At 39.1% G+C, this 25,111-nt stretch overlaps 1 protein-coding gene across 2 annotated transcripts in view; it reads left to right on the top strand.

Annotated features, from left to right (window-relative positions):
- COL4A3 (collagen type IV alpha 3 chain) overlaps positions 1–25,111 on the top strand; it is a 116,454-nt gene that overhangs the window by 61,549 nt on the left and 29,794 nt on the right. For both annotated transcript variants that reach the window (XM_084892874.1, XM_084892873.1), the window contains exons 6-29: positions 178–240; positions 920–973; positions 1,782–1,808; positions 2,938–3,015; positions 3,422–3,484; positions 3,611–3,646; positions 4,657–4,698; positions 4,924–5,001; positions 6,584–6,646; positions 7,037–7,096; positions 8,304–8,348; positions 8,620–8,673; positions 9,593–9,634; positions 11,972–12,056; positions 13,169–13,204; positions 15,010–15,174; positions 17,644–17,736; positions 18,563–18,658; positions 19,645–19,715; positions 20,706–20,888; positions 21,667–21,835; positions 22,119–22,211; positions 22,830–22,931; positions 24,612–24,709. In XM_084892874.1, the coding sequence (XP_084749000.1) occupies positions 178–240; positions 920–973; positions 1,782–1,808; positions 2,938–3,015; positions 3,422–3,484; positions 3,611–3,646; positions 4,657–4,698; positions 4,924–5,001; positions 6,584–6,646; positions 7,037–7,096; positions 8,304–8,348; positions 8,620–8,673; positions 9,593–9,634; positions 11,972–12,056; positions 13,169–13,204; positions 15,010–15,174; positions 17,644–17,736; positions 18,563–18,658; positions 19,645–19,715; positions 20,706–20,888; positions 21,667–21,835; positions 22,119–22,211; positions 22,830–22,931; positions 24,612–24,709 (1,896 nt within the window). The remainder of the gene's footprint in view (positions 1–177; positions 241–919; positions 974–1,781; positions 1,809–2,937; positions 3,016–3,421; positions 3,485–3,610; positions 3,647–4,656; positions 4,699–4,923; positions 5,002–6,583; positions 6,647–7,036; positions 7,097–8,303; positions 8,349–8,619; positions 8,674–9,592; positions 9,635–11,971; positions 12,057–13,168; positions 13,205–15,009; positions 15,175–17,643; positions 17,737–18,562; positions 18,659–19,644; positions 19,716–20,705; positions 20,889–21,666; positions 21,836–22,118; positions 22,212–22,829; positions 22,932–24,611; positions 24,710–25,111) is intronic.

The following is a 25,111-nucleotide window of genomic DNA, read 5'->3' as shown; positions in this document are numbered from 1 at the left end:
TCTGTTTAAATTATTTTCTAAAATGACCACATTTACTACTTAAATATTTAATAATCACTTATATTTAAACAACTATCTAAATTAGCTCCTCATTTCCCTCACATTGACTTTCTCGCTGTTTCCACCTGGTCCCTGGGCCTGGTTGCTTCTCCTTTTTGAAACTTACTCTGTTTGCAGGGCAGCCCTGGCTATCCCGGACCTTACGGTCCTGCTGGTTTACCAGGATGCAACGGTTCTAAGGTATGTACTTCTTACACAGGACTTGATCAGTCCTTGTTTTGCTGAATGAGCCAATCAAGCTGAAGTAGCAATGAGGTAGGCTAGACTTTTCTGGAAACATTCTTTTAACCAAAACCAATGGTACTTGTCTTCAGGGCAGAAATGTGATGTTTGAACCAGGAACCTACCTGTTTCCTTTTTTCCTATGCCTTGGTTTCTGATTGTCTTTGGAAGAACTGCTTTCCTAGTTGTTCACAGAAAGATAATGAGTTCTTTTCATTTGAGATTGTGAGTGTGTATAAATCAGAAACTCAAGCTGGGAATGCAAGGTATGTCTTTGGAGAAGGAGGACTGAGCTTTTTTAGGTTCATTCGTCTCCTTCATTTCCTGACTGCACGCTCTTCTTCCCAGAGTGGTGACCAAGAAAGAACTAATCACTGAGGTTTTGAGGAAACAGCAATTCAAAAGTTCTTAGCACAATTAAGCTTTCGCCATTTATGCACAGTTTGAAAAACAATAGATTTTAATACTGTTTTCAATTAAGACAATGATTTTCTGACCTTCAGACCATAAGGAACTTTGGTGACTTTGTCTAGCTTTACCATTGCAGGGATGGAAGAGAGAAACAGGGAAAATATCTCAACAGGCTGGTTTAGATAAAGTAAGAAGGATGACAAGTTTTGTACGGTCTTTCTTCCAGGGTGAGCAAGGGTTCCCAGGATTTCCAGGGACACCAGGCTACCCCGGGTTCCCGGTAGGTTTTCATTTCTAACTCTCATCAGAAACATAAAGTGAAATGTAAGTGGTTTAGTTAGTCCAGAATGGCCATGTATTGAAACCCATCATGGGGATGTCTGGTGCAGCCAAGAGTACTAGTAAACACTAAACTGATAGTTAGGGAATGAATGAACAAATGACTTATGAGTTCAGGTTTACGTGTTGAGACTTTTTTATGCTTCAAAGGAATACAGTGGAGCTGAGTAGTAAGTAGAGGAGAGAATGGGAGAGAGTAACTCAAAGAGTGAGAGTATGGGGTAAGAGGGTGGCTTAGCACCAGGACTTAAAGAGCTCCAACATGTAACCTCCAGGTCAAGGAGAATAAGCCTGTGAAGGAGGCATAACCCTGGTGGTAGCAGGAAACCAGGAGGAATGTATGATGGAAGGGCAGGAAAGACATGTTTTAGTAGAGGACAGTGACAGACAGACTGCTACCTAATGCTGAGAATTCCAGTAAGAGAGAAACTGACATTTTGTAATTGACTTTAGCAATGTCAAAGTCATGGCAGAACTTAGCAAGAAAGAGAGGCAGGTGACAGCTGTGGGACTGAAGAATGAGTCAGAGATGAACAGAACAGGAGGTGTGCAGATGACATGAAGAGAAGGTCAGTACTGCGGGGGCAGGGGAATATTTAGGGTGGACTCTGTCTAAATGAGAGTGATTTGAGCATGTTGTAAAGGCAGCAAGAAGTACACAGTGGAGGCAGAAAGTAGAATAGAGGGAGAATTGGGATGTTGTTCACTTGATTTGTGTCTAGTGATTAATATGCCACTTTCTTTCCTAGGGTGCCATTGGCTTAAAAGGAGAAAAGGTAAGACATCTGTGGTATGTTATTATTGAACATCTCTAATTGTACATATGAAAGAGACTTCTATTAAGTAGTGAGATATAAAAATTACAAATGAGATTGCACCATTAATACAGAATCCATAAAACTTGGGACATGGTATTTATTTCTATTGAATAACTTCTTCTATCTCTCCTCATAAGGATACAAGTTTCTTATCATCCTTTAAGAAAATAGAGTCTGGGAGAAAAGAGCTGCCCTCGAGGCTAGGACCCACATTCCACATCCAGAATTGCTACCAATTCTGGTATCTTGGGAAACCCCTTATCATCATTGTGTCTTCTTCCCTTCCTTGCACAGTAAATTGTTAATTTTAGAAACTATGAAATGCTTTGAATTCTTCAAAATGAGACAACTAAGCCACTTCTCTAAGTATATACCCTAGTATCAATGAAAGAACATCCAAACCTATAAACAAGTTTTGTGAGAGTTTGAGCCAAATTTTTGAGGACATGCCCATAGCAAGTTCTCAAAGGATTGAGAAAAATGCTGCAGAGAAACAGTTTTGCAGTTTCTTTTATGAATTTAGAATAAAGGGAGGAGACATAGGGAAGGTACATGAATCCCTTGGTGGTACATTAAGAGAGTGGGGAAAAGCAAAGCAAGGGAATCTCTAGGATTGGACACAAAGTGAAATAGAGAAACTTCTTTCCCATGGATGGGGACAGGAGAGTTAACACCTACAGCACATGGAGATGGTATTGGGCAACAGGATGACAATGAGGAGCTTATGATCTCACGTTCTAGTGTCAGCATTTGTGCTTTTGGGGGTCTAGAAAAGGAAATGACTGAGATTTCAAAGGTAAATCACCTTAGATGCATAAGAACAGGGACAGGGCTCACTTAAGGTAAAAACTGACCTTTGCTAAGGAGGCTATAGGCCTGGGAGGTGACCTGCCCAGTTCAGAATTGGTGAACAGACCATCCTGTGTGGTTACTTTTGGTCACTGAGCCTATCAGGTTGATTACGTAGTCCCTTTTTCATTCACACTGGAAAGTACTTTTATCCTTATAGTGGCATGACCTTGAATGAGCATGCAAAGGGGTTTTAAAGATATAACATTGATTATGTTCAACGAACTTCATTTTCAAGGGTGCTCCCGCTGAAGGAGAAGATATAGAATATGATGGAAAAGGGGATCCCGGGCTGCCAGGAGCTCCAGGAGTCCAGGTACAAGCACTTCAGAAAGCAGTCCTACCGCCCTCAGTGCCCCCTCTCCATTTTCTCCTGTCTGTGTGTCCTTCTCTCTCTCTCTCTCTCTCTCTCTCTCTCTCTCTCTCTCTCTCTCTCTCTCTCTCTCTCTCTCTTCTCTCTCTCTCTCTCTGTCTCTGTCTCTCTCCCTCTTTGATAAAACTCAAGTCTAGACTTATATCACACACTGAACACAATTTAAAACAGTGATGTTAAGGAATAGCTCTATTATAAAATTTGCATGATGGTAGATAACTGAATTTTCCTTAAACTCAGCCATAAATGGAAGGCGTCATGCTCCTCAGCTCTTATTAAAATATTTTAATGGGCTTTGTCTTTAGGTAAGAAGTACATTTACTCTTCTTATTTGTCTCTTAATTTGAAGGGTTTGCCGGGCCTCCCAGGTTTTCCTGGACCTGTGGGTCCACCTGGCCCTCCGGGATTCTTTGTGAGTACTAAGTCACCATTGCTGTAGACACTATAAACTAATGAAAGAGTTACAGCTAAAACATTTAAACAGTTTTCTGGCGTGGTGCATTTCTCGCTGTAATTATAATTTGTGGATTTTTTTAAGGGTTTGCCAGGAACCATGGGGTCTCCAGGACTTAAGGTAAATTACAGTTCATAAGTCATATCAGCCATAACATCCTACCCAATGAGAAAGCCAAACCCAGTCTGATTCCACACATGGCTCAATACAGCTACCGGTATTATTTTTTTTTAAATCAATAAATAACAAATGTTGTTGAGGATGTGGACAGATAGAAACCCTTGTGCACTATTGGTAGGGATGCAGGTATGTGTAGGTATTATAGAATTGAGGTTCCTAAAGAATTAAAAATAGAGCTACCATGTGATTCAGCAATTCTAGTTCTGGGCATTTATCTGTGGGGGTGGGGGAGAAACACTAAATAAATAAAATATATGTACCCCATTGCAACATTATTTATAATAGCCAAGATATGGAAGCAACATAGGTGTCCATATATAGATAAGTGGATAAAGAAGAGCAGATAAATGGAATATTATTCATCAATAAAAAGGAATAAAATCTCTTCATTTGCAACAACATGGATGCACCTGAAGGGTTTATGCTTTGTGAAGTAAGCCAGACAGAGAAAGACAAATACTGTATGATTTCACTTATATGCAGAATCTAAAAAACAAAACAAACAAGCAAACAAAAAAAACCAGACTCACAAATACAGAGAACAAACTAAGCATTGCTAGAGGGGTGGGATGAGGGTGAAAACAGTAGAGGGGAATATAAGATACAAACTTCTTGTTATAAAGATATGGGGACTAGTGTACAGAGTCAGTAAATCAACAATTTTGTATGATGACAGATGGTTCTAGATTTATTGTGGTGATTACTTTGTAAGGTATATAAATGTTGAGTCACTATGTTGTACACCTGAAACATATAATATTATATATCAACTATATTTTAATTTAAAAAATAACACATTATTCCAAGATTAAATAAAATGACAATTATGACCCTATGGGGAAAAGTTAAAATATAAGTGTTCAGTTACAAGTTTTAGAACTTCAAAGGGTTTAGAAAATATATTCATATTCCTTTTAAAAAATAATAATTTGGTTTTGTATTTCTTACAGGGTCACATGGGTGATAATGTGATTGGACAAAAAGGAGAACGGGTAATTTAAATACTATGGTTTATTTGTGGGCAAGATATTTGAAGTTCCATAACAATTAACTATACATTTTATTCAGTAAGTCACACTGAAATGAATGCATTCGTTGTGTCTTAAACTTTTGTTTTCTGTTTTCTTACAAGAGCACTAATGGGGAAAAGTAGCTCTCTCAAACATAGTAAAGGTAATGTGGTTTAGTCTTTAATTCTTGAGTATATTTATCTTTAGGGTGTGAAAGGATTAATAGGACCTCCTGGACCACCAGGAACTGTTATTGTGACGCTGACTGGCCCAGATAACAGAACGGTAACTCTTCAATTTTATTATTAGGGTTGTGCCTTTCCATTTCCCTTACCTTTTTTATATATATATAAATGCTGTCACCTAATCCCTGCTCAGCCCAATCCTCTCAGCCTTACTGAGCCTCAAGGTTTTATTCCTTCCCTATTTTAAACTCATGAACCAGAAAATGTGAAATCTGGTTCAACCTTTACTCTCTGTCTTTCTCATTGTCACTAACACAGAGTGGGCATTTAGTGAGTATTTTTGAATAAATTATTACAAATTGGGTATGCAGCTCTGAGCCAACTGGATGGGCGAACCTAAAGATATGGATAATTATAAGGGACATTTTTATCCTGCCATCATAATCCCAAGGATAATTTGGGCCCCATTCTTCTCCAAGGATACTATAGTCTTGTACTTGGACATTAACATTTGGTTTCTGAGTACAGAGCTGAATCAAATACTCAAAAGTGCATCACAATATCATACACTAATCCTGACCCTAGGTTGATCCTAGAATGTCTGGGAAGGAGGGATAGAGAAGCAAGGAGGTAGATAACAATTTTCTAGTGTATTAACTAAGAAATGAACATAACACACTCTTATCTTATAAACTTATAATTAATTGTATTTTAATAAAAGCTTGATTGAGATATAATTCACATGCCATAAAATTCATCTTCGTTATTAAATTCATGGATTTTAGTAATAATGTATTTTAACAGCTGTATTAAATACAATTCACAGACCATAAAATGACTTATTTAGTGTATAATTCAATGGCTTTTAGTATATTCATAGAATTTTGCAACTATTATCACACTTAATTATAGAACATTTGCATTACATCAAAGAGAAACCTCTTAGCCATCACTCTTCAATATAATTATTAATAATAGAAATTTTCAAAACAAAAGTTAAAACAAAACATAGTAAAATGTAATATGACCAAAAAAAATTAATTCACATCAAAGACTAAGGGGAAAAGGGTGGAATTGACCTAAAGGAAAAAAAGCTAAATCTTCCAGAGGTAATAAAAATAAAATTAATAAATGTAAAAACTTTATTGGCTGAAAATTGATAGGAAAAAAATACTTTATCCTGACAAAAATTTAAATCTAGAAGATTTAGGGTGGGGAAATAAGTTTGAAAGAAATGATGCCCTCGAGAAAAGATGCACATTGGAAAAATATATAATAAATAAAACATGATAAAAGCAAAAACAAATGTGATTAATAAATAAAATCCTCATTGTAACATTTACTCAGAAAATAATTGATCGCAATTAAAAATACTTTCAATTTATTAAAAATGAAGGTAAAACATATTAGAAATGATGTGATTGTGCTTATAGAAAGCTGATTCAGGAATTCAGATTAGTTTAATTTAAAAAAAAGATACTTTCTTTTAAAAAATAGTATATGACTTCAGTGGGCTCATAGGTATAAAACTCAAAATGTGAAAAAATGATAATGTGTTGTGTTAACAGGAAGTAGGTATTCTGTAACTCCAGTGTATTGAACAGATAGAGGACTTTTCCAAGTATAAGCAGTAAAAACTTGTTTGATCTGTTTGTAATGACCTTAAATTGTTTTTGTGGCAGGAACTCAAAGGGGAGAAGGGAGACAAGGGCACCATTGGCCAACCCGGACCTCCTGGACCCAGAGTAGGTCATTTAGAGTCATGTTGTTCCTTTGAAACACAAACTAAAACCTTAGTGAACATTTCGATGTCTGATCTATCTTCAAATCTTAAAATTAGCTAAAGATCAATAGTATTTTACCACAGAATTCATGAACATAGAAATTATTTCATGGCCACTTCTAGCTGAAATTCTAGCACTGTTTCACCCATCTTACAATTTATTTTCAGTATCTGGTTTTTTAGCATCTGTTTTTTAATTAATACTTATAAATAATACTTCCCTCTTAGATGACCCCATCCTTTCAACATTTTTAAATGTAGCAGAATAATCAGAAGGGAACAGGTGAATAAAAATCAATGTGAGTAAAAAATCAACAATTGGTAAACCTTGGCATAACTCTCATTAATACAGGGACCACCAGGAGACTCTTATGGATCAGAAAAAGGTGCCCCTGGAGAACCTGGCTCACAGGTAAACTAAAAAAGTCATTGTCATATGCCACCTCCATTGGGCAGCATTTAGTATTCTTTAGGTGGCAAGTATAAGATGGCCAACTCAATCTAGCTTAGATTTTTTTAAAAATGTTTAAAGGTTTGGAAAATGAAATTTACTTGTTTAAGTATCTGAGAAGTTCAAGGACTCCAGAGACTGAAACAACATGGGCAGGATTCTTTCCATTTCTCTTCTGCTCCTCTCTGTGTGTTTGCCTCATTCTCTTCTTTACCACATGATCTTCTACGGAGGGGGCAACAAGAAGAATGAGCAACGTGTAGCAACAGACAACTACAGGTTAATAGCATCAAGGAGAAAGAGTATATCCATTTATAAAATCCCACAGAATCACTCTGATTGGCTCAGCTTGGGCCATGTGTTTAATTCTGGAAAAGTGACCATGTTCAGGAATAAAAGATACCATGATTGGCCAGGCCAGTGGGGCGGGGGGTTCCTGTGGCTGACAGCCCCATCAGAACCACACAGAGAGAGGACAGCTCCACAGGGCGCTGGGCACACTGTGATGGGAAGTGAGATACTGGGAAGATAGAGCAACAGGGGCCCTCTTTCCCACCCAGCTCTATTTTGAAAAGATTTAAATACATGTACATATTATTTTAAAACTCTCAAAAGTGTATACTGGGGAAAGTGTTTTTTGGGTTTTTTTTCTAAGAAGAAATATTGAACCAGTGTGATTTTTAATTCTATCATGGAGGGTGAATACCGTAATAGTTCATCCAAGAGCCCTATCTGTTTGGACATTACAACACAGTTTTTATACATATATTTAAACATAGGCACATCTGGAATTCATGGAACTGGCAGCACTTCAAATAAATAAATTGACTGTGAAACCTTCCACTTTTGGGGTTTTCTTGTCTACCTCTCAGCTCAGTGCTTGCTTGATTTTCCTTCCAAACTTGGATGGACAGTATCAATTTAAGCTTAGCTTTTAACTTCCTCTCTTTCTTCCTTATTTCTCATTCCCATTGGTCTCTGCCTTTCCTGCAAGAGGAGATGTTTGTGTGTTCTGTGATTAATATTTGTCCTTCTATAACGGGGAGGGAAGCATCAGTCAAGCTTTCTTGCCCGAGGTTGAGAGGAGGTGATGATCTCATTTAAGTTTTCCATGTTTATTAATATTATCCACTAGATTACATGTTTTTGTTTTTGTTTGTTTTTTTAGGGGAAACCTGGAAAAGACGGGGCCCCGGGGTTCCCTGGCACTGAGGTACAGGCATGGTTTACCTGCTGACATAGTGAAAATGTCAATCCTATTAGATACAGAAGGATTTTGTCTTAAGAGTCACTTAGTAGTTACAAACTAACCAAAAAACATATAGTTTTTAAAAATTGCATTTGAGAATCATAATTTTACACTACAAAGAGAGATCAACTGAGCACGTTTTCTTTTTCCAAAAAGAAATTCAAACTGTTCTGCTTCCAACAGAAGAAATTGATTCGTGTGCCTTCTGACCCATTTTCTTCGCTCTGTTCTTTAGGGACCCAAAGGCAGCAGAGGCTTCCCTGGGTTGAGGGGCGAAGATGGCATTAAGGTAAGCCCCTTCCTCATGTTCTACCTTCAGCCTTTTTCAATTGCTTGGGTTTTGCCCACTTTCTTCCCCTCACTCTGTAACTAGGTACAAGAAGTTGCAAACAGTGTTCTTTAAAATACCTTAGTATACTTAATAAGAAGTGAGAAATGTAGCAACTTAAACACTTGAAGGTCTTTCTAGTTGAAAAGATATTAAATTTATTCTATGTAGTAGAAGCTTAGGATCAGTGAGATTTCAGCTCCCCACAAGGAAGGACCTGGAAAAGGCCTGGGATTGTAGGACGTTTCGGGTCATTGGAGGTCAAGCATAAGGATAGTTGGCTCCATGAGACTCAAGCTGGGCCGTTACACACTGAAAAGTCATCATCAATTAGTTGTGAAGTGTATTCCACATTGTTTCTTTCTGACCACATGTTGCAGACATATTCAAATAATTTTCATATGTAGGTATATGTGCAAATTCAGCGTTTATCCTCTAATAATACCACTTCCAGTAGAATTCTGAAATGCCCTCTTCAGTAGATAGGAAAGGGGGTTGGTTACCATTGGGATTCTGGGAACTGCATACAACCCATAGCCTGGTGATCCAGTTCCACTAATCTGGGAGAGAACTGCGGAGTGGACAATGCATGCGGACACCCTTTGAAGGGAGTAGCATGAAAGAAATCTGGAGAACTACCAGAACAACCACCACTGCAGAACCTTGCTGATAACAACTCTTTACCCAACTACAGCCCTCCAGGAAAATACTCTAAAGTCAATGTCCCTCTCACTGTAACTTGGTTTGTATATTATGTAGAAATAACATTACTTTAAGCATTGATTTATTGTTTCCCTGTGCATTTTGCTTTTTAAATCTACCAAATGTGTAAATACTTTTTGTTGAATGTACCCATAATTGTAATTGTTTTTTGACATAGGGATGGAAAGGGGACATTGGCCCTCCAGGATTTCGTGGCCCAGTAAGTATCATTAAAGACAATGTCATATTTGATCAAGGAAATTTTGAATCTGGGTCTCTCATTAATGGTTATGATAGAATTATAGTATTTACTTTTTTATCAAACCCAGGCAAAACAATAGCTATTGTTATTATTTGACAATGGACAAATACTTCTACTTGGTTCTTTGGTCTTTGATATGAACTAGTAGTACCCATCCTGGGCTGTGGAGAAAGATCAGATCTGGACCAGGGGGATCCTGCATCCTGAATAGAGTAGGAGGACAGCTGGCCACCCAGGGGTGAGGGAGCCAGCTCCACCCACTCCAGCTCGTCATGACAAGTGCACATTCAGGCTGCAGGAAAAAGTCAGCCAGGTTTCATGCAGGGCCAGCAAACACCAATCACCCAGCCCAAGCTCCATCTCAGCAGGCCACCTCTTTCTTGCAGGGAGGACATGGATGTGATGGCTGTCAGCTTCTGGCTGCAGGGTGGCCCCATTCTATATTCTGTAATCCTGCAGCTTAAGGAAAGGAATAAAAGGGAGCCAGGCTCTGAGTCCTGATATTCATTCCTCTCCTTTCTCCAAAAACGGTGGTCCTCACATGCAATGTGCTGAGCAGGGCCGCCATTTCTTCACTGACAGGACAGTGTGTGGTACGAGAGTCACGGGAGAGGAGCTGTCCTATTGCAAATGCAGTTCTCAGACCCCTCAGACCAAGTAATTTAACTCAGTAACTGGAGGAGGGTCCTGGAAACCTGCATCTTTATTCTACAAGTAAATGATTCAAACATGAGAAGTCCCAAAACACTTTTGTGGAGTTGCTGGGAAGATGAAACGGCTATTTTGTGAAAGCTCTTATCCAACACTCGGCAGGCACAAAGAAGTCATTGTGGATTTTACAAAAGAGATTATTACATTATTATTATTATTGCTATTATTATGCATTCTTTTTTGTTATTTTCTAGTTATTGTTTAACCACAAAGTTCTTGTTACCTCATCTTTAAACAAGTTAATAAAGAATTTCCCCATGTAAAATATGGAAAAAAAAACAGAGGTTTTGAAAAACCTTTTACATTTTCATCTTCTCTTCAAGATAGATGGACTGAATTCTAAGTGAAATCTACTTTTACAATTGTACTTTAGAGGAAGTCTAAGCAATTTAGCTTGGTCTGTATTTTCTCATGCTCAACTGTATATAACTGCAGCATCTACTACCATCAGAGGAAACTGCTTAGGAAGTAGTTGGTTAAAGAGACCAGAAGTAGGTCCGTAGAGTATGTCAGAAACAGTAGTACTTATTGTAGGTCAAAGGTGTCCTGACAGTTAAAGAAACAGTCAATAGAGTACTGTTTGATGTGTAGGTCTGAGAAAAAAATACATTCAGTGCATTAGGACAAGCATTTTCAAAAAGTGAAATAGAACAATAAAAATATCAAAGTTGATCAAATTCATAAGGTAAACCACTATTTTGTGAAACTTTAATATCTGTGTACATAGTTACACATACATAGATATATCTGCCTGTATGGATGTATGTATAAATATAAATGAAATATATAGTGCCATACCAGATATATCAACTTTTATCTTTAAACTAGAGGCCTGCCGAAACCGGTTTGGCTCAGTGGATAGAGAGTTAGCCTGCAGACTGAAGGGTCCCGGGTTTGATTCCAGTCAAGGACACGTACCTTGGTTGTGGGCACATCCCCAGTAGGGGGTGTGCAAGAGGCAGCTGATTGATGATTCTCTCTCATCGATGTTTCTAACTCTCTATCCTCTCTCTTCTTCTCTGTAAAAAAATCAATAAAAAATATATTTTAAGAAATAAATAAATAACTAGAGGCCCACTGCATGAAGAGATTCATGCAATAGGCCTTCCTTCCCCTGGCTGCCAGCACCGGTTTTCCTCCAGTACCTGGGACCAAGGCCTTCACTCTGCACAGCCTTCAATCTTCATGCTTGGTGGAGCTCCGCTCCTGTAGCTCCCTCCACCCCCAACCTCCCCCTCATAGCAGGCTTCCCATCCTGCCTGGCCACTCTGTGCCTGCATTCATGCTGCCCAGAGCCCTGGAGGGGCTGGGGGGCTGAGCTGCCATCATAATTTGCATACTCACTCCTGATTGGCTATCAGGGATAGCAAAGTAACGGTCATTTTGCATGTTTCTCTTTTATTAGTGTAGATTTATCCATGCCATATACATGACTACCCTATTTCTGCTAGCACATAAGCCTATGAATTGAGAAAAATGAGGGAAGTATCATTTTGGCTGAAAAGAAGAAACTGAAGTCATTGCATTTGGTGAATGTCCATAAATAGTTATTCTTTCATTTTCTTCATTTATTTTTCCTTTAAGACAGAATATTATGATGCATACGCGGTAAAGGGAGATGAGGGAACTCCAGGCCCTCCGGGCCCCAAAGGAGCTCGTGGCCCACAGGGTGAGAATAAATTTCTTCCTGAAGCATTTGCTGACCATTATCATCTTTCAAGGTAACACAACATGTGCTTATAGACCTAGAATTTGCAGGTGGAGAAGGGAAGTCTCATTTTCATGGATGGTGGTATTTTTTGGTGTCTCCTAATTTCCATACAAAACCTGAAAATTTTATGTGAAACTTTTGAATGAAAATACCAAAAAATCATTAAATTAACTGCATGCGGGAAATCACGAAGTTCGAGTCTGGCTAGCAGACACTAACATGGTCCGAGGGCAGGACCAGGGAGTGTAAGAAATCTGTAATCTCAGCGCGATTACAGATATAAAAATGGATACCTGAATGGCTGGAATTTGAGCAAATCCACACCAACAATGGCAAGGGGTGACTGAAGCCCTGGTTTCCTGTCACCTGGCACCATGAATTAAAGACACCTTACTTATCTTCTACCCCCTTGATGGATTGGGAAAGTCTCGGCCACAAACTCTCTCATCTCTGGCTGTGCCTTAGAACCCCTGGGGCTTCTTCACTGATGCCCACATCAGGGTCGCCCTGTGATTCTGATTTGTCAGAAGGAAGGCTCTGGACATGAGCAGGTTGTGAAAGCGCCTCAGATTATTCTAACGTGCAGCAGGATTGAGAATACTAATCTAGGAAAATCATTGGTTTAAATAAGATTTCAAAGGAGATGTGTGCTTAAAGGAAAAATTCCCAGTGTATTAAAATAAATGGACAGATACATTTAGATACAGATTTTTTTAAGGCAATGTTAGAACTAGAAGCAATCTGAGGTGGGACACCAGCCAAAAACTACAGATCCTTAACAATTCCAGCTGTTTGCTTTTCTGTCTCTGACCCATCCCAGCAAAGTGCACACAGAGCAGGCTCTTAGTGAGTTTCTGCTGAATTATTTGAAAATGATATCTGAGATTAGTTTCTTCTCTGCAGTTTGTCTAAGTAAGTAAAGTTTTCTAATATTTATCTATATGAGAATGGAGAAAATAGGGAAATTATTTATTATTAATTATTATTATATTAAAACCCAAGATTGCAAAAATGGGGTGACAAGGTATTTATTTCTTTGTAAGCAATTCATTGCTATTCTGTATTCATAGGTCCCATTGGCCCCCCCGGAGATCCCGGAAGGCCTGGTAGGTACATATTCCTCAGGGTATCAACAGAAATGCTATTAAAAAGTAAAATGCACTGCTCTAGTAACTTTGCATTATTTATAGAAGGCAAATCTTTCATTAATTGGTATAAAAGTGTTTGCAAATTCTTACTTGTGAAAAGGAAGTGGAAAATTACACAGAATGTTGTAGAAATGCTCTTTTTCACTTCTCAGCGTTTTAACTAAGTGTAAGACAGCAACCTGGGAATATGAGAAGAAGCCTTGAAACTCGGAGGAGGCACAGAGAGAGAAAAACTAGTTTGATGGGGATTCGTTTTGTTAAAAATCAGTTTTCAAGTTGCATAGGAATTCACAGGTTATACTTTTTTTATGTGACATTTTAAATTTTACAATTTATTGTTTATAGAAACATAAACAATTCCGTAAAGTGTAGAAACATCCATCAGTCATTAGTGTGGTTGCCTCTTGAGAAAGGAAGGAGAAATAGAATCAAAGACGGTTCCACAGAGGCCATAATTATAACTGTAATGATGTAATGTGTCATTTTGAAAAGGAAAAGAAACTAAGAAAAAAATAGCAAACATTTGTAGCCTTGCCATCCATTCTATTTTTCTTTATACCATGTACATTTAAACTATTTCCTAATTTGGAAAATGAATTGTAATTAAGCAGATTGCAGAAGTATTTATATATTATCATCCCAATGGAAAAATAGGTGAATGGATAAATAGTACGTGTACTTGCATGTATATAAAAACATACACATCAAACTATAAACTGTGGGTGTCTCTTGAAGTTACAATGGGACAAAAGGATATTTCAGAGGTCTGGCCCCCGGTTACAGCAGACTTCTTTCTACATGCCTCGCCCCTAAGTAATGAATAGATAGGTTCCTTCAGGTAGCCAGTGAGTGAAAATTATAAAGCTCTAAAACAGTGTCAGTCAGAGGCATTTACCTTTATGCCCAGATCCTTCTGCTCAATAATCAGAAATAATCAGATTTTTCTCAGCCCCTTGGTGATAAGGTCTCTGCTTAACAATTAAACTGTTTTTGAGCTAGAGATTAAAGACTTGCCCCCTCCTCACATCCTCATCATCTTAGGAGAGACAGATGAAATGCATTTTTTAAAACATTTTATTTTATTTAAATATATTTTATTATTATTTTTTTTTTACAGAGAGGAAGGGAGAGGGATAGAGAGTTAGAAACATCAATGAGAGAGAAACATTGATCAGCTTTCTCCTGCACACTCCCTACTGGTTATGTGCCCGCAATCAAGGCACATGCCCTTGACCAGAATTGAACCTGGGACCCTTGAGTCCACAGGCTGACGCTCTATCCACTGAGCCAAACTGGTGATGGCTGAAATGCATCTTGTACCACCAGGCCTGGCGTCTCTCCCAGGAGGTGCCTCCTCCCCCAGCACACCCTTCCATATCTAAGACAATTGGCAGGAATGAAGTCCAATTATAACTTTCTTTCTTCTTTGAGACACTGCAAAGTAGGCATCTCATAGTCTCTAATTTAAAAGTCCACAAAACAGCATAGATTGAAGAATTTTTAAATGAAAGGACTACTGTGCATCCCAAACTCTGTCTCAGTCTCTTGTCATAAACGACATAAATTAGCTTGTGGGCATGAAGAGTTTTGAGCTCTGTAGTCATTTAACAAGGTCACATGAAGAAAGGAAAATACTCTTAATTTTATATGCTCAATATACCTTTCAGTGGTGTAACTGTTATAAATCAGAACACATCACATTTTTCAATTGAAAATAATCAGGGAAAAATTAAAATGTAATAAAATTATTCTTTTCCTCCAAGGGTCATCAAAGCCTGGCCTCAGAGGACCCCCTGGACCACCAGGCATGAAAGGAAGTAAAGGGGAGCGAGGACCCCCAGGAAAGAATGCAGTGGGGTCTCCCGGGGCCTCGGGTTGTCCTGGTTCACCAGGCCCTCCAGGGCTGCCGGGACCTCCGGGACCACCAGGTAAAGATGCCTAATAGGTCCGTTTTGTGTGCGTTGCCCAGTGACAGGTGTGTGCGAATCAGAGGCAGAGGGCCTCACTTAGAACTTGGCCATCAGCCTGTGTGGATCTTAGCAGTTAGCTCTCCACTGGTTTCATTTTTATCAACTCTCTGTGGAAACAACTATGGTGGCATGACTACTCTGCAAGAACAGCAAAGCTTTACCCGGAGTTCCCACAGGTGGCAGAGTGAGAGACAGGGACACGAGTTACGAGTTACAGGGCAGGGAAGGAATGATGATTATCAAGTTGGCCCAGGCCAAGGGCAACTGCTTGTTCAGTCCCTGGAGACTGTCTTCCAAGAAGCTGTGTAACTTTGTCTCACAATAGCCTGTCCCAGGGAAGAAAGAGGCAAGAATTTATCCACCAGCTTCTACTTCTCCTCAGACGTGCTCCCACAGCACCGGCCTGCCCACCCGGGACACCTCCAAGCTGTGTTTGCCTGGCTCTCAGGGCATCCCATTCCTTGGCATCAGCAGGGAAGCCCCAGAGCAAGAGGCTGTAGGTGTGCAGTGTGGGCTCAAGACTAGATGCTGCCAGGTGGAGTGGGTCAGAGACCACAGAGCTGGGGTCCTCAGGATTTGAAGTGGTCCCTGGAGGTTCAGGTTCAGGTGTCCTTTCCTCTCCATCTCTCTGAATAGTCACTCGGCATCTGTATTGGCTGATAGGTACATAGAACCTATGAAAATATAGGTCACTCTTTTATTTTACATACCCTTCTTGGCAGGTGCCTGGCAGGTCTTATGACTTATCCTCAACTATCATAATAGCCTTAAGAATTTTCTGTGTCAGGAACTATTTGAAAGGAAAGAGACAGTTTTTATAGACAATATGATTACAAATGTACAAAATCCAAAAGAATATTCTGGAAGACTTTTAGCATTACTAAGGCAGTTCAGGTAAGAGGCTGGTTATGTGAGCAATATCTAAAAAAAAAATAAACTAAAAGCATTTCTTTAGGCCAATGACAATTTAAGAAATTATCCCATTAATAAAGGATATAATGCCCAAGAATAAATCTGTCAAGTTATGAAATAGACCTAAATGGAAAACAAAACTAAACTAAACTAAAACTCTACTACGGGTTTTAACAATTCCTAGTCTTCTGAGTCTTTCTCAAGATGTGGGCCATGTCCTCATTTTATTGATGACAAGCCTGATGTGCACAGTTCTTGTACCCAATGGATGCTAAAGTCAGTATCTGGCCCCCGTACCACTCCCTCTCCCCTTGGAGACTGCCCTGGCTTGCTGTCTTCTCTTGCTAAGTGACATCTGTCTGTCGGCCCAGTTGCAGTTTCAAGTTCAAGTCCTGCAGACAGTTTTCATTGAGCCGGCACCCTAAGCACTCATGCTTAGAGCCCGGTTGTAGAATGTTTCCCATTGCCCTGTCTTGGTCAGTTTCCTCGACAAGAATCAAAGCTCCTTGAGGTCCAGGACTGTGTCTTCTCAGCTGTTTTAAGCCCCATCATTTGTTTACAGGGGGATGGAACATGGTAGACATTCAACTACTTGTTGAATTAAGTATGAAATGAGTATGGCCATGTGTTAAGTACATAAAATAGAATGTATAAGTATAAATGTATAAACGTGTAAGTATACATATAAGTCTACATTAAGTACAACACTGCCACCTGATTTTACTGTTTAAAGATAACTATCCAGTCATCTTGAAGACACAGAAAACTGGATCACAAAAGGGCATCCTTTTCACAGTCAAGCAGACCTAATTATAACGCATACCAAGTTCCACCCAAATGAAGTGTTTCCAGTGTTATCTTGTTGCAGCGACATTTTGGGCAGCTCTAGGTACTGTTTTTAAAGATTTAGTTTCATCGCCATTGCTTTCAATCTATATTTGAAATGGCAAGACCAAAAATTAGGTTATAGAACACAATAGTTTAAGAGAAGACGCTATTCATGGTGACACTATAATAGCAGATAATATGAGGAAGACTGGGAGGAGCTTTCTTGGAGAGCTGCTCTAAGAATGAGAAACTCAGTTGGTGTGAACAAGCAGTGAGGAGGAAACAGGCTACATCCTGAGTCAGAATTCTTTCCCCTCGGGATGTATTGAGCATCTACAATATATCAAGGAGATACATATCGTGTATTCAACAAGCACAGAAGCACGAGATTTGACCCTTTGCCTAAAAATGTTAAAGGGATAGTTTTGGAGTAATTGAAAATAGTATGGAATAAGGTAATGGGTTGCTTGTGTAATGAGAAGCACCATATAAACATCACATGTAGATGATGTGAAAGGAAAGGCGGTCAACACACTTCAGCCTTTCAGTTGCAGCTAACCTTCGAACGACTCAGCTTCCAAAACAAATGGGGAAATGCATATACAATAATACATATTACTAACATGCTTGCTAGTTGAAAAAGAGAACACTTAAAGAACTGTCTTAAAAATCGGAGTCTTTTTGTAGGTGACATCGTATATCGCAAAGGTCCCCCAGGACAAGGTGGACATCCAGGCCATGTGGGGCCTCCAGGAATCCCAGGTGTCGATGGGCGCAAAGGTTGGTTCAATCAATGGCGTTGTTCTAGTACCATTCTCATCACCATCATTATCACTGTTTTTTTTTTCTCCCTGAGGCAACAATGATCCCAAACAGCAGGCAGTCAGAGATGGCATCTTTTCCAAAGGAATTAACTAAAAGTATTCTTTTATCTGTAAAGCAGCCACTTATTTAGAAACCACGCAATAAGTCCTGCACTGGAAGATAACGGACATCATAGCTATTTTACACTAAACGGGAGTTTCTGTCAAAGAGCACCTACATGTTCAGAGGGATAAAGTGAAAGAATGAGACAGAGGGCCGAATACCAGGACTACAGGCTTTATTAAAGGAGAAGGACCCTGCCAGGCTGTCTTGAAAGGGGAGAACAGTAACATGTGCAGAGATGAACATGCCTTTTGAGGGGAGGAATGCGAAGGGATGGGGCTTAGGATACTCGTCAAGAGCTGATTGGTGGTTTCATATAAGGCACATGATTAGGCATTTAGGTACTTAGGAATCAAGGGCTTAGGGTATTTGGCAGGTGCCAATATGTGGTTCAATGTATAATCCATATAAGGTGCCTGGTCAGATGCTCAGGAATGTCCAGGCCACAGGTCCAGGTTACATCATTCTCTGTCCACCAGCTGGGGGAAGGGAGGATCTATCATAAAATAAGCAGATATAATAGATGAAAAGTTTTCTATTAATATGTGAAATGTCCTACATGCTTTGCACTACATGGAAGAATGTCCAGAGTAAGAAAGAATTGTGCAGTTGGAAACTCCCTGTCCTCTCTGCGGACATGGTGTGGGTGTATGAGTAACTGAGCACCCTCTCTTTGCAGGGGAGCCAGGCCTCGTGTGCACAGACTGTCCTTGTGTCCCAGGGCCTCCGGGTCTCCCAGGACTGCCGGGATTTGATGGCTTAAAAGGAACCCCAGGTACACACGATTTGCATACAAGTGTTTTTGCAAGTAAAAGGGTCAACTCACTGGATGATGTTTTCCTTGGCTTCCCTACAGCTCAAAGAATATCCTGTATATAAGCAGTAAAACCATTAGGATTACTGTAAAGAAATATATATCATGGCAAAGAACTTGCAAAAAATCAATCTGAACAAATAGTTGTTAATAAACTGGCTTGAAATTCATTCAGAAGATCTTCTAAAGAAATCATCTTTACAGAGATGCTTAAATACCTAGAGGAAGTTAAAATTGTACAGCAAAATGCAATTTGACAACAGATACCCAAAGTCTTAGAAAAGTTTGTACCCATTGGTCCTGCAGTTGAACTTTTAGGAATTTATTGGAAAGAATATAATTGGATAAATTTGGATAATTAAATATCCAAATGTATTTATAGGAGCATTGTTTACAATAGCTAAATTTGAAAAAGCATTCTAAATGTCTCAAAACAGCACTTAGCTGAATAAATTATGGTTCACCCACACAATAGGCTATTGTGCACCCATTTAAAGTGAAGCTATATATATATATGTATGTATATATATGTATATGTGTGTATGTCAATGTGTAGGTATTAATGGATATAAAATTTTAGACTAATATACATGAAAATTTTAGCAAATACTGTCTTCTGATAGTAGATTTATGGGTGATTTTCATTATATTCCTTCTGTTCTTTTTTTACATTGAGCAGGTATTATTTTTATCATCATAAAAATGTATCTTTAAAATTATAGAGACAAAAATCTTAGGAAGTTAAAATTTTTTTAGCGCTTTTTTTTTTTTTTTTTTTTTTTACAAATGTTATCCTAGTGATGTACTCCCATTCTTTTCTTGCACTGTTTTTAAAATAGAAATTGTCTTTCTTTGCTCAGAGGACAACACCTTATTTTTTTTTCACACACTGACTTACCCTTCAAATTGTGTGTTCAATGAATATTTATCAATTCATTGCTTTGTAGGAGGACGAGGGGCAGCTGGCATTAAAGGAAGCCCAGGGTCCCCAGGAAGTGTGGGCCTCCCAGGATACCCAGTAAGATTTCATGGTTATTAAGCTTTAATTTCAATTTTGAGAATGCAATACTCTGGCTGGAAATATGGTTGTACCACACAGGCCATTGGTTTAGTGCCTGGCAAAGGGCAGGCAGTTAACAGTTATGTGTTGAATGAATGAATGAATGAATGAACGAACGATGTGTGAATGAAATAATGAATTTACAATCATTTAAAATGATATCAGAGGCAGCCGAAACCGGTTTGGCTCAGTGGTAGAGTGTCGGTCTGCAGACTGAAAGGTCCCAGGTTCAATTCTGGTCAAGGGCATGTACATTGGTTGCAGGCACATCCCCAGTAGGGAGTGTGCAAGAGGCAGCTGGTCGATGTTTCTCTCTCATCGACGTTTCTAGCTCTCTATCTCTCTCCCTTCCTCTCTGAAAGAAAATCAATAAAATATATATATTTTTAAATGATATCAGAGGCAGAAAGCAGATCCGTGGTTGACCAGGACTGAGGTTGGGAACAGGAATTGATTGCAAACGGGTGTAAGGGAATTTGGGGGAGTGATAAAAATGTTTTGAAATTGGACTGTGGTGTTTGTAGTATAGATATATACATTTATTTTAAAAATCATTGAATTGTGTTCTTACCAAGGATATATTTTATGTGTAAATGATACCTCAATCAAGTTGTTAAAAAATTTAAATTTTGATTATAATAGTGAATCAGAAAGTTACATGTGGATAAATATGTTAAATTATCCAGAGATGCATGTTAAAATTTATCAATATTCTAACAGAATCTGAATTGTGATGATTATTGTATCATGTTGAGTTATATTATTGTGTGTATTGCATTGAATTGTATTGTCTAGCTACCAATAAAAAAAAAGGTTAAAATTATATTTGTGGCTCAAAGAAGTGTCTAAAAAATACATGTTTCATTAAAATTGACATTTTCTATTAAGATTGACACAAAAACAACTTTACCCAAAAGCAAATGCAGACTCATGTCTCTCTCACCCTAGGGATTCCCGGGTGCTCAGGGTGATCCAGGACTGAAAGGAGAGAAAGGCGAAGCAGCTGGGCCAGAGGGAGAAGTGGGTAGTCCAGGGGACCCGGGGCCCAGGGGGCAGCCTGGAAGAGGCGGCTTGGATGGAATTCCTGGAACCCCTGGAGTGAAAGGATTACCGGGACCTAAAGGTGAACCGGTTGGTATCAACTTTTTTTTTTATGACAATGTGTTTATTTATTTTTAATTTCTTTATTGATTAAGGTGTTACATATGGTATCAACTTCTTTAATTTTTAATGTTACAACCTAGAAAATATTTTAAAAGACATTTTATAAGAAAAAAATAATACAGGTGGAGTATCGCCTTTGTGGAAATACCTGATGGAAACCAAACAGAGATTTTAGCTGCACTGATTTGATTTTAGAAAAGTGCCATTAGCCGAAACCGGTTTGGCTCAGTGGATGGAGCGTCGGCCTGCGGACAGAAGGGTCCCGGGTTTGATTCTGGTCAAGGCCATGTGCCTTGGTTGCAGGCACATCCCCAATGAGGGGTGTGCGGGAGGCAGCTGATCGATGTTTCTCTCATCAATGTTTCTGGCTTTCTATCCCTCTCCCTTCCTCTCCGTAAAAAATCAATAAAATATTTTTTTTAAAAAAGAAAGAAAGAAAAGTGCCATTAACATGAGTATTGTTTTCATTTGAACTGTTGACCCATGTGAGGTAGGTTTGAGGGGCTATTCTCACATGGGTGGCACCCCATTGTGGGACATCTCAAGTGGGACTCAGAGTTCCCAGTTGATGAAATGTGACTGAGTTCCAAAGGGCACAAAACCACAGAAACCATAGTTGTGATAATTTCCTTCAAATGCCAACTTCTCTTTAATTCAATACTTTCTCCCCAAGTAGCATTCATATTCATCTATGTAAGGAAATACTGGAATGAAGCACTATCCAAACGTATTCCTGTTGTCACAGGCTCTCAGTGGTGAGAAGGGGGACCCGGGTCCTCCAGGGGATCCTGGCACCCCTGGGTCCCCGGGACCCGCAGGACCAGCTGGGCCACCAGGCTATGGACCGCAGGGAGAGCCTGGCCCAAAGGGCGCCCAAGGAGTTCCCGGAGCCCCTGGACCACCTGGAGACGCCGGTTGGTTAGTTTTCTTTCCAGTCCTGTTTTCCTGTGGGTGGGTTGATGGTCCCTAGAGCTAGTGAAGCTCCCTCAAGATCAGTGGATCAATAGAAACTTATTTATCAATTAAATTAAAAAGTTCCTATGGGCTAGTCACCGTTAAGCCAATTTTGCAGAGACTATTCTTCATATTCCTTGGAAAACATCTCTAAATCCTTTATTATACATCATATAGTTTTCCTCTGAACCAAGAAGAAGCTTCAATATGCACACTAATTTTATGATCATAAATCTTCTTAAGGTCCTAGAGGAGAGTTCAGTGTTTCAACACCGGTCCCAGGGCTCCCAGGACCCCCAGGGCCCCCAGGCCACGCTGGCCCCCGAGGCCCACCTGGTAAGTAACCTCTTTGCCAAGCCTGATGCCTGGCATCAGATAGCACCCAGACTTCCCTGGGAAAACACTGTTCCAGGTTTAAGGAAAAATTATATGCATTGGCTCCCAGAGAGAGCACAGGCCAGAAGACAAGGCAACAGGCAGGGGAGTTGCTCTTGTCCTTTGAAGTCACCCAGATTATTCCCGTTGGTGCTTCTGACTCCAAAGGGGAGTTGAAATAGTAACTTAAGAGGAATTTGCAAGCAGAACAGTCTTCGTGGATTTTGGTGGAGGAGCAAGGAATGGTTGCCCGCGATTACTATAGTTCCCACAGCTTCTTCATTGGAAAACTTAACTTCTTTGCCGATATGATCTAACACTTCATTCTGCCTGCATGGAGGGAGACTTATGTGATTGAAAGATATTTAGAGAAATTCTTTTAGGAAATAAATTATATTTTCAAAATTATTTGCAGTTTCTAATGATCAGTCCACTGGATAGGAATGGGGAGAAAGTCAGGGTTGTGTTAAATTCTTTTTTTTAATTTCCAAAATGTCTGGGAGGACACGGAAACTTAGACATCTGGTTACAAGGCAAGATAAAGGAAATTGCTGATGTGGACATATATGTGTTGTTAAGGCTTCCCGGGAGAACCAGGAAAATGTGAGCCAGGTACTCCTGGGCCTGACGGGGATCCAGGAATTCCAGGAATTGGACTCCCTGGGCCTCCTGGACCTAAAGGTAGGTTAAAAAATTTTAAAACATAAGGTTCATTGTGGATATTTAGAAACTATAAATGTATATAGTGAATAACATAGGAAATATACATACTATCCTTTAAAATGATGTCTTTCATCAGTCCTGAATGGGGAAAATATTTCCCAATGATGAGAGGTAAAAAAGCAGAGGTCACATTGATTTATGCAGTCTCATCTCAATCATATTTTTTAAATGCATAAAAATTCACCAAAGTAATTCTTCTTGATAGTGGGGTTGTGAGGAATTCTTTCTTTACTTCTGAGTAGATGCGTATACTTTTTCATTTATGCATTTCTTCACTTTATACATTTCTTTCATAATAAAAAAGAACTGTTAAATCACACACAGCTGATTTCCCCATTCGGTCCAAAATAAACACAGAAGTTATTTTTCTTTAGGAAAAAAAGATGCTGTCTCTCATCAAAGGAAAAACTCTCCAAAGAAATGCAGATGTTCCCCCACTGACATGTGTATACACACACACACACACACACACACACACACACACAAGTCTTATCCAAGGTGACATATGAGTAACCTGGGTCACTGGGCTGTTGCATACAATTTCAGATTTTATAATAATTTCATGTGTGTTTCAGTATTATTTAAAGTGTTTTTGAAATAATAACCTTTTTGGTGCTTTATCTCTTAAATGAATATATCAACAGTGTTTAGCATGCATCAGTTCTGCCCAAACATGGGAATATTGATCTCAATTTATGAGTATACACTTGAAATGAAAAACCTAATCAGATTTTTCATGTGGTCCCAAGAATGTCTTTGACTGAAATTCCTTGCCAGTGAAGCAACCCAGCCTGGCCCATGTTTTTGCCTCATTCTTTTTGGACCCTGCGTGAAGAAAATTGCGTCCTGGCTGCATCCCCTCCAGAGTCACCTTCCTGAAAGGAGACTCCAAACTGGGCACCAGGACTAGCCTAAGAGCTCCTGGAAACTGGAGGGTCAAAATTTCCCACTTAACCTAATGAAGCCCATAAAGTAATGGTTCATTAAAACCTGGTCAAATTAGGGGCACAAAGGAACTCTCTGAAGGCAGCTCTGCTCCACCCAGGGTTTCCTCTTCTGAACTACAGAACAGAACAAATGATGTGTGTGACCTCTTTGTCAATTCTCCCATCATAAATGCAAAAGAGGCAAGGTAACTCATAAAGTGGCTGCTTTAGGTCATTAGAAAATGATTGTCTTGAGCAACCCATGGTGAGAAAGAATAGCTAGGTACTGGAAATGCTTTATATCTTGATATGGCTTATATATACTAGTGTGTGTGTGTGTGTGTGTGTGTGTGTGTGTGTGTGTAAATATGTATCTGGCTATATACTGAATGTAAAATATGCTTTTTAAAGAAAAGGTCAGCCCAATGGTAAACCGAGATCAGAGATTTTAAAAAATACTGAATCAAAATTATAGTGGTGCTAAACAACAAAAATGGAGAAGGTAATTTTAAAAATTAGGAACCAATGTAATCTGCTTTGGAACTGAGTTTTTAAAAATTGCTAACTTACCCATTGGCTTTTTCATCACTCAAACTTCCATAAAACATTTATAGCTACTTGCCTCATGAAATAAGGTAAAATAAAAGAGATACTGCCCAAAATCTCTTAATAAGACTAATCATACAACCTTTATTTATTTTTTTCCCTGTAGGAGACCGAGGTCTTCCGGGAACTAAAGGAGCACCAGGCTGTCCCGGAGAAATGGGGAAGCCAGGGCTACCTGGAAATCCAGGCCTCCCAGGAGCCAAGGTCCTTGAAAATTAAAATTCAAACTGGAATGGGGAAGAGGAGGAGCAATTACAGTTCACCCGTTAGGATGTTCCTGCCAGTCAGGATGCTCTGTGTAGAAATTATCAGCTTACTTGTAAATGATAAAGCAGATGATTTTTTAAAGTTTTTTTTTTTTTAACTATTCCTCCCTTTAGAAAGAAAAACAGAAAGTGTTAAGGAGACAAGTTTGCTTTTCTATTTCTCCCTTAACCTTCAGAAACATTCATATTTAAAATGGTTAATTTCTAGAAAGAAACATGGACAGCTGTGAGAAAAACTCAAGTGTAGAGACATCTAGATTGTTTATAGAGAATCCCACAGTATTATGAAAAAGTAGGGGATCTAAAGAATTATTATGCATACATTTATAGAAAAGTCAGC

Source organism: Pipistrellus hanaki, assembly GCF_964339955.1.
Source record: "Pipistrellus hanaki genome assembly, chromosome: 8".
Classification (NCBI taxonomy): domain Eukaryota; kingdom Metazoa; phylum Chordata; class Mammalia; order Chiroptera; family Vespertilionidae; genus Pipistrellus; species Pipistrellus hanaki.
This window is presented reverse-complemented; position numbering and strand designations above follow the sequence as displayed.